Source organism: Lucilia cuprina, chromosome 5, assembly GCF_022045245.1.
Source record: "Lucilia cuprina isolate Lc7/37 chromosome 5, ASM2204524v1, whole genome shotgun sequence".
In the NCBI taxonomy this organism is placed as follows: Eukaryota; Metazoa; Arthropoda; class Insecta; order Diptera; family Calliphoridae; genus Lucilia; species Lucilia cuprina.
In genome coordinates this window covers 14,530,910-14,541,451 of record NC_060953.1, presented here as the reverse complement: position 1 = coordinate 14,541,451, position 10,542 = coordinate 14,530,910, and the positions used below count along the sequence as shown (strand labels likewise).

Sequence of the window (10,542 nt, the reverse complement as noted above, 5' to 3'; positions counted from 1 at the left end):
GAACTAGAACAGAACTAGAACAGAACTAGAACAGAACTAGAACAGAACTAGAACAGAACTAGAACAGAACTAGAACAGAACTGGAACTGAACTAGAACTGAACTAGAATTGAACTAGAACTGAACTAGAACTAAACTAGAACTGAACTAGATCTGGACTAGAACTGAACTAGAATTGAACTAGAACTGAACTGGAATATTACAAATAAAAAGTATATATAAAAAATATGTTAAAATTTAACAAAACATAATTATTAAACATTTTAAAGTTACCTCATTTTGTTGACATATACATACATACATATATTACCCAAAATCATATGACCACATATTACCAAAATAATATATGTAATCATATTATAAATGACTTTTAGTTAAACACACTAAAGAGTGGTGTACTCTTTAAAGTGTTTAGAATTGCGCAAAATCCGGTCATTGACCCACTAAATTATAAAGGAAAATTCTTTAAACGAAAAATTATACAATTTTTATGCATAACAATAAAGGCTTTAAATTATGTAAGGAACTAAATATGTAATTCCTATTGTAGAGTTTTCCACGTATTTACATAAAACAATCGTTTAATTACGATAATTAATTGCAAATATTAATACTATGACGAAAAAGTATTATTTTGGGAACTTATTGTTAAACAAGATTATTTTTTTTTTTTTTTTTTTTTTGTAAAAATGTATAATGTGATCTACGAATTTCTTTATTAAAAGTAAAAGTACTGCTAAAATGAACCCGACTTGAATTAGAACTAAACTAGAGTTGAAGTAGATTTCAACTACAACTGAACTAGAACTGAACTAGAACTAAACTAGAACTGAACTAGAACTGAACTAGAACTGAACTAGAACTGAACTAGAACTGAACTAGAACTGAACTAGAACTGAACTAGAACTGAACTAGAACTGAACTAGAACTGAACTAGAACTGAACTAGAACTGAACTAGAACTGAACTAGAACTGAACTAAAACTGAACTAGAACTGAACTAGAACTCAACTAGAACTAAACTAGAACTGAACTAAAATTGAACTAGAACTGAACTAGAACTGAACTAGAACTGAACTAGAACTAAACTAGAACTGAACTAAAACTGAACTAGAACTGAACTATAACTGAACTATAATTGAACTAGAACAGAACTAAAACTAAACTAGAACTGAACTAGAACTGAACAAGATCTGAACTAGAAGTGAACAAGATCAGAACTAGAATTGACCAAGATCTGAATTAGAACTTATGTAAATGTAAATACTTTTTATATTTATAAATTCGTGAGAAAATCATCAACTTTAATTTATTGCTAAAAGAATTTGTCACTATTTAAATAAGGAGACCCCAACAGCAACCTAAATAATGTAAAACCAAATAGCACCTGGTTTGAATAAAATTTGCAAACTAATTGTTTAATTAAATCTATAATGAACGCGACAATAGTGCCAGAATATACAGCAATATGTATGCCAGCCAACAGCCACCTTAACCACATTTTGTAAATTAAATATAAACAAAATGCTTAAAAGAATAAAAGCTATTTTAATGACTTCATAAATAAAATTTTAAAAATAAATATTACAATAGACAAAATGAAATTTAGAACACGAAGAAAACGTAGCTTTTTATAAATAAAAGATGAGTCATGTAATTAAGTAAAACAAAAGCAATAATAAATAATTTTGATTGTAGAAAAAAATTAAGAAATTCTTTGATAAAACTTACATGATTATCACTAATTGGTCTTGCCATTGTGTAAGGTTATGGTCACAGCAAAAATTCTCCACTGAACGGCAGAACACAGCAGAGAGACCGTCGAAAAGTATTGATTTGAATTTTCAAAAAGTATATTTTTTGTAAATAAAACGTTTACAATAAGCTTAATATACTTTTAAGCTAAAATACTGAGTTACTTGGTGTTTCGTTTTATTTTTTTATAATGTTATGGAATTGTTATGTAATATTTAAAAGGCAGTTGTAGTATAGATATTTCCTTTTTTTTGCCAATTGAAAAACTTTTCTTTTTTTGTATATGCAGATTTTTCTGTTGCTTTAATGATTTATCTTGCTGATTGTTTTTTTATTTAGTTTTTTTTTTATTCAATATCAAGGCACATTCATTGAATTTTTGTATTTAATTTATAAAGTTCAATGTACATATTTAAATTTTCACTTGGCTTTTATTTTGCAATTTAGGAACCTTTATTTTATTCTTTTCTGGTCTGTGCCTTCTTTAACTTTAAGAAAATTATTTTTTTTTATTTAAAAATAAACGACTTTAACAATCAGTTGTGTTGTTTAGTGTGACTTGTGTATATTGTATTAATGCTGTTGGTTTTCAACTGTTTCCGACCAAAGGCAAAATATAAAATCAAACATTCATATTCATCTATTCATTCACGATTCATCCACCACTGGTATTTTTAAATTATAATTATTTTCAGTCGTAGACTGTCTGACGTAGTTAATGAAAAATTCTTTTTCTATGGAATAGAGAGTAAGAGAATGTCTGAAATTAGAAAAGTTTTATACAACAAATTATTGTTATAGCAAATTTATTATTTGCTCTTACCAGTTTCTAATGAAATTCTCCGAGAAATTGTCTGTATAGTGGTTGCGCGGCTAATATTTGACAGGTGTTTAGTGTGCTAAAAGAAAAGCGAAGACGAAATATATTAGGATTTTTAGTTATGGCAACTATTAGAGTCTCTTCTGTGGGATTATACAATGTTGTGGGTGACAACAACATTGTGGTAGGTAATAAATATAAATTTAAATTTTAAATTCTTTGAATATTTAGTAGTAGGGGCCCAGAAAATCTTCGTCGCTGAGGACGGCTGGTAGAAACCCGGCTAGCACCTCTAATGAGCCTCAAAAGGGGACCATTAAAAGAGCTAGATCTGGGGATGATCAGCCGACCTCATCAACGAAGAAGGTGAAGAAATCCACGAGCCTGGATGGAAACTTTCGGGCGGCTGTTATAGATCGGTCTGATCCGGATGGGAAGATCAGTCCCGAGCTTTGGCAGCTGGTCGAGGGCAGGTTCCTGGACGAAATCGCTGCTTACAGTGGTAGCCCAGATGACGTATCCTTCAAGGGTGCAGACTGGGCTAGGGGCATCAAGATTGTCAACTGTGGCAATAAAAATTCCTTTGAATTTTTAAGGGCCACGGTTGCCAAGCTTGGAGACCTTAGTCCGGACTCAAAGCTCGAGGTGATTTATGCATCTGAATTACCACTCAGGTCAATAGTGACAGTGTGGATTCCACCACCCATAAGACCGGTGGACACCATACTGGCGGTATTGGCCAAGCAGAACAGTAATCTCCTTACAAACCAATGGAAGTTTGTTGCTTCAATGGTGTGCAAGGAGAATACAGGGAGGGATTTCCGTTTCGCTGTAGACGACAAATCCCTCGAGATCTTGGATGGGCTGAGGGGAGTTGTCAACTTCGGACTTGGAACTGTTCGGTTTAGATACTCTAAGCATGACAGATCCAAGGAAGCTGCAGGTGGTGCAAATAAACCTGCATCATTGTGAGGCAGCTTCAGCGGAGTTGGCAAGGTTCATCACCCATTCCAAGACGGACGTGGCCCTAATCCAAGAACCATGGCTAAATAACAATAGGGTTTGTGGATTAGCGATCACGGGATATACTTTGTTCGTCCCGTCCACTGAGGATAAGGTTAGAACTTGTATATTGGCAAAGAATGAACTTAATTTTCTAATATCTCTTTTTAGGAGCGGTGATCTAACCGTTATAAACAGAGAGGTCAAGGGTGAGCGGTTGCTCTCGGTGGCCTCAGTGTACATGCCGTATGAAGCTATAGAGCCGCTGGTGTAGAGGTGCTGGAGCTGACGGCGTATGCAAAGCGGAAGGGCGCTATCCTGATACTAGGCTGTGATGCAAACGCACATCACAGTCAATGGGGCAGTGCTGACATTAATAAAAGAGGTGAGTTAGTGTTTAATTTCATTACTGCATGGAATCTTATTATCTGTAACAGGGGCAATATGCCAACGTTTAGGAATAAAGATAGGGAAACAGTTATTGATATTACCCTTACTAACCAAAATGAGGATCTTATTAGGGATTGGAAAGTACATACCGACTATTCGTTCTCTGACCATAGCCGGATTACCTTCACAGTGAATTTGAGTAAATCCAAGCAGGAACCCTTTAGGGACCGTAGGAAAACCGACTGGTTAAAATTCTACAACAGGGTCCGGTCAAGATTTTCGCAGATGGATATAAATGTTCTGCGGTCCCTCGAATTGGATAAGGTTGTAGACAAATTTACCAGTGTGTTAACGGAGAGCTATGAGCTATCCTGCCCGTTGAGATTTCCGGGTAGGCATAAGCAACCTAAGTGGTGGACCAGGGAACTACGTGATCAAAGGTCGACGGTTAGAAGGTTGTTTAATAAGGCAAAGCTTACTAGACTTCCAAAAGATTGGAACAACTACAAAGTGAGTTTCAATAAGTATAAGGGAGAGATCAAAAGAGCAAAACAGATATCATGGAGGAAATACTGTGAATCTGTTGGCAACGTAAATGAGATGTCTAGATTCCGTAGAATTTTAGCCAAAGACCCCAAGGCCTTAGGTTACATTCAGCGTGAAGACAACTCGTGGACGGAGTCCAGCTCAGAGACACTCTCTTTACTTATGGAAACTCACTTCCCAGGTTGTGCTGATATAGATGATAGGGACTTAAGTCAGGGGGTCCAAGGACCTGGGGCTTCTAGTTATTCATCTAGTCATATTGATGAAATAGTCACTAGGGACAAATTGGGCTGGGCGGTGAACACTTTTGACCCATATAAATCACCGGGTCCGGATGGTGTTTTTCCGGCCATGCTCTGTAATATTCCTGAAGACGCATTGGCACTTCTAGCTGATATTTTCAAGAGGTGTCTCCTCACGGGATACCTTCCAAGAAGGTGGAGAGAGGTTAGGGTAATCTTTATTCCTAAGGCCGGTAGGGCATGCCACTCGAAACCTAAGGATTTCAGGCCTATCAGCCTATCGTCTTTTATACTGAAGACTTTAGAACGTCTGATAGATCTTTATCTCAGGAGCAATATAGATACCCGTCTTATTAGCAACGCTCAACATGCCTACCTAAAGGGTAAGTCGGTTGAGAGTGCGTTACATGAGGTGGTTGGTTGTATTGAGCACGGTTTAGAGCATAGGGAATATACTCTAGCCGCGTTTTTGGACATAGAGGGCGCCTTTAACAACATTAGAATAGAGGCCATCAGAGAGTCGTTAGTCGTACTCGGAGTTCAGGATTTCCTAGTGAGTTGGATAGTATCGATGCTTGATAGCAGAATTATCAACTCAACCTTAGGGGATGATAGGATTCGCAAACGAGTTACCAGGGGTACACCACAAGGAGGAGTGTTATCTCCCCTACTATGGTTACTGGCGGTCAACTCTATCCTAAGGATCTTTGAATCTAAAGGTAGGAAGATAGTCGCTTATGCGGATGACGTGGTGCTACTGGTCAAAGGTAAATTTCTCCCGACAATCAGTGAGGTCATGCAGTCAGCACTAAGTGATCTATCAACCTGGGCAAACAGGAATGGGTTGGGTGTGAATCCATCTAAGACGGAGCTAGTACTTTTCACTAGGAAATATAAAGTTGAGAGTTTTAGCTTGCCGAGATTAGACGGCGTTGAACTGAAATTATCGGAAGGAGCCAAGTATCTAGGGACCTTCCTCGACCAAAAATTGTCTTGGAAGAAGAATATACAGGAACGGCTTAAAAAGGGGCTCAATGCCTATTACACGTGCAGAAACTCTATTGGTAAGAATTGGGGTTTGCGACCAGACATGGTGAATTGGATTTACACGTCGGTAGTAAGGCCCATCATTACCTATGGTTGTACTGTGTGGTGGGTAGGAATGAGGAAATGCAGCTATAGATTAATACTCAGTAAGACTCAAAGGTGTGCTTCTATCGGCATAACAGGTGCCAGGGGCAGTACACCGCAAGCAGCATTGGATATTATTCTAAATCTGCTCCCAATTGAGAAATATGTTGAGAGTGTAGCGGCTAGGAACTTATTCAGACTGTTTGAATCAGCTCTAGTAAGACCAAAGCGGGTAGGCCACACTAGAATACTGTACGAGGTAGGTCTAACAGGAATTGAGGGAAGTACGGAGGGTATTTCTGATCATTTGGTTACGACCCTGGACTTCGGAGTAACACCCTCAATAGTGATTCCTAGTAGGGATGAGTGGGAAGGATCCGAAGTACTGTTTGAGGGGTGTGCAGTTTTCACTGACGGATCCAAGATGGACTCTGGCACAGGTGCCGGGGTTTATTTGGTAGACAACAATATAAGAGTGTCCTACAGACTTCCGGACGAATGTAGCGTTTTTCAAGCGGAAATCCTGGCTATATGGAAATCCGTGGATATTATTAAGACACACATTACCAGGGGGTCGGAAGTGACGATTTATGTTGATAGTCAGGCAGCTCTTAAAGCTTTGCAGTGTAAAACGTTACATTCTAGCTTGGTAAACAGCTGCAAAAGAGACCTGGAAGGGTTAGTCAGGTTATACACACTCAGGCTGTGTTGGGTGCCGGGACACTGTGACATACAGGGTAATGAGATTGCAGATGAATTGGCCCGACAGGGCTCGGATCTGGAGCTCGATAGAAGGGTCAGTTCGGTAAAACCCCCCATTTGTCATTACTATAGGCTAATTTCCGAATATTTCAGAAAAACCACCAACCAATCCTGGTACAGTAGACTGGATTGTAGGGTTTCTAGGACACTATGGCCGAAGTTAAATCCAAAAGCAACCAGAATGCTATTAGGATTGGACAGGAAGAGTACAAGGATTTTAGTAGGGGTAATAACCGGACACTGCTCAATTGGAGCCTTTAGGGGTAATGGGGTCGGTAACACACAGGATTTTTGCAGGTTGTGTGAGGACGAAGAAGAACTGGAGACAGTAGAGCATATTTTATGCCACTGTCCCAGATTACAGAGTCTGAGACTGAAATGGCTAGGTAAAGGATTCCACGATGAACTAGGAGATGTAGCAGGGTGTAACCTAGGCGACATTATGGGCTTCATTAGGGGAACTTTTTGGATTTTCAGTTAATAGACAATTAAGGATTTCCCTTCCATGACCACTTCTTTTTTTCTGTTCTCTTTTTGGAGGGAAAATCTCACTCTTCTCATCTCTCCTTTCTTCTGTTTTCTTCTGTTTTCTCCTTGTTCTTTATTAAAGGGATTCACAATGGACCATTGGGTCTCCGAGTGGATGTATACATTGATATACAACCCTTTTAAACTAAACTAAACTAGTAGTGATTGATGGTTTTGTGCCACATGAATTCTTTCTGTACTATTAAGATGTAAAACATTCTGTTGTCCAGCGCATAGACTGCTATTACCATTATCCTAGAGTACAGACAAAAGCTCAGATTATAGACTATAACGCTAGATTATAGACTAGATAAAAGACTACCATATAGACTAGACCGCAGATTTGAAAATAGACTAAACTAATATACTGCACTATGGAATAGAATATAGACTAGACTATAGACTAGACTACAAACTAGATTATAAACTAGACTATAAACTAGACTATAGACTAGACTATATACTAGACTATAGACTAGACTATAGACTAGACTGTAGACTAGACTATAGACTAGGCTATAGACTAGTCTATACACTATAGACTACACTATAGACTGCACTATAGACTAGTCTATAGACCAGACTATAGACTAGACTATAGACTAGACTATAGACTAAATTATAGACTAGACTACACTATAGACTACACTATAGACTAGACTACAGTCTACACTATAGACTACACTATAGACTACACTATAGACTACACTATAGACTAGACTATAGACTAGACTATAGACTAGACTATAGACTAGACTATAGACTAGACTATAGACTAGACTATAGACTAGACTATAGACTAGACTATAGACTAGACTATAGACTAGACTATAGACTATAGACTATAGACTAGCCTATAGACTAGACTATAGACTAGACTATAGACTAGACTATAGACTAGACTATAGACTAGACTATAGACTAGACTATAGACTAGACTATAGACTAGACTATAGACTAGACTATAGACTAGACTATAGACTAGACTATAGACTAGACTATAGACTAGACTATAGACTAGACTATAGACTAGACTATAGACTAGACTATAGACTAGACTATAGACTAGACTATAGACTAGACTATAGACTAGACTATAGACTAGACTATAGACTAAATTATAGACTAGACTATAGACTAGACTATAGACTAGACTATAGACTAGACTATAGACTAGACTATAGACTAGACTATAGACTAGACTATAGACTAGACTATAGACTAGACTATAGACTAGACTATAGACTAGACTATAGACTAGACTATAGACTAGACTATAGACTAGACTATAGACTAGACTATAGACTAGACTATAGACTAGACTATAGACTAGACTATAGACTATAGACTAGACTATAGACTAGACTATAGACTAGACTATAGACTAGACTATAGACTAGACTATAGACTAGACTATAGACTAGACTATAGACTAGACTATAGACTAGACTATAGACTAGACTATAGACTAGACTATAGACTAGACTATATAGACTAGACTATAGACTAGACTATAGACTAGACTATAGACTAGACTATAGACTAGACTATAGACTAGACTATAGACTAGACTATAGACTAGACTATAGACTAGACTATAGACTAGACTATAGACTAGACTATAGACTAGACTATAGACTAGACTATAGACTAGACTATAGACTAGACTATAGACTAGACTATAGACTAGACTATAGACTAGACTATAGACTAGACTATAGACTAGACTATAGACTAGACTATAGACTAGACTATAGACTAGACTATAGACTAGACTAGACTATAGACTATACTATAGAGTGGACTACAGACTAGACCATACAGTAGTCTAAAGAATAGACTAGACTATAGACTACAATACAGACTAGTTTATAGTCTAACAGCATATGCACGGTTTTTTAAGCGATATTTACATAAACATTTGGCACACGCCACTGAATTATGCGCATGAGAATAATTCTCTCTCTCTCTCTTTTTGAAATTCGCAAATTTATATTAGATAAGATTCATTTAAAATTATTTATTTTTTCAAAAAATAAACAATATCTATTATAATAATGAAAGCATAAAGATTAAAATACATTGTTTGTTTGTTTGTTTGTTTGATGATTTAAGTTACTTCAGCAACAGCGATAGATATACACCACTGCTAAAGATTTATTTGGCCGTGTTAAAAAACAAAAAGCCAACACTAATTCTGGTTGAATCAACCGCAGGGTACCATGGAATTAAAATACATTAATTAAAAAAGATAATATATATATATATATATATATATATATATATACATAAACACACAAAATTATAATTTCACAAATAACGAACATTTTTTTATACAATTTTACCTTGCAATTTATATTTTTTGCAAATACACAAGAAACCGGCTTTTGCTTAAAAAATCACAACAATAAAATGTATTTATTTACAAATAGCAAAATTATTAAACAAAAATATAAAAATATATATATATGATATATGTTGCACAAATTGTATAAATTTATTATTTTTTTAATATTGGCGTAAAAAATTTTCGATTTACTTATCAAAACAAGACAAATAAATAGACAACGGAATGATGAAAATATTAATCCAACAACAAAAATATTAACAAGTTAACAATGTTGTCAAGTTTTCTCAAATAATAAACTGCAAATTATTGTACTGATAACGGGTTGAATGTTAATATGGATTAGGGTTCTATAAATCGACTTTCAAATAATCGAACAATCGACTTTTTGTCGAAAAAAGTCAAAGCGACTATTTTGTTCCAAAAAAGTCGATAACTCGACTATCGTCTATAAAAAAAAGTCGAAAACTCGACTTTGTAAATAAAAGTCGAAACAAGTCGAAAAGTCGGAAAGTCGAAAAAAGTCGAAAGAAGTCGAAAAATTCGGAAAAAGACGAAAATAGTCCGAAAAAGTCAAAAATAGTCGAAAAGTCGGAAAAAGTCGAAAATAGAAAGAAGTCGAAAAAACTCAAAAAATTGCAACAAATAGAAAAAATATAAAAAAATTTTTTTTATTAATAATAAATAATAATAATATTAATAAAAATAATAATAATAATAATAATAATAATAATAATAATATAATGTCAAATGGCAACATTATAAATTTACGCTTCTGGCAGCTTTATACATTTTTAACTCTGGTCGAAAAAAGTCGAAAATAGTCGAAAAAAGTCAAAAGTCTACAGTAGTCGAAAAGTCGAAATGTCGGAAAAAGTCGAAAAGTCGGAAAAAGTCGAAAAGTAGGAAAAAGTCGAAAAGTCGACTTTTTATAAAATATTAAAAGTCGAAAAATCAGCTTTTAATTAAATGAAAAAAGTCGAAAAATCGACTTTTAACTAAATTCAAAAAGTCGAAAAGT

The 10,542-nt window shown here is 35.5% G+C and overlaps 1 protein-coding gene across 3 annotated transcripts in view; it reads right to left on the bottom strand.

Moving 5' to 3' along the window:
* The window catches only part of LOC111684008 (NADH-cytochrome b5 reductase 3), a 16,128-nt gene extending 6,396 nt beyond the window's left edge, over positions 1–9,732 (bottom strand). The window contains exons 1-4 of one of the 3 annotated variants that reach the window (XR_006940958.1): positions 9,714–9,732; positions 9,520–9,564; positions 2,577–2,652; positions 1,730–2,513 (exon numbers count right to left, since the gene is read on the bottom strand). Coding sequence is in view for 2 of the 3 variants with exons in the window: in XM_046951269.1 (XP_046807225.1) it covers positions 1,730–1,756 (27 nt within the window). In the remaining variant the exon portion in view is untranslated. Of the gene's footprint in view, positions 1–1,729; positions 2,514–2,576; positions 2,653–9,519; positions 9,571–9,713 lie in introns of those variants that run through there. The other 2 variants (XM_046951269.1, XM_046951270.1) reach the window with 2 other exon arrangements.
* Positions 9,733–10,542: the final 810 nt, after the last annotated feature.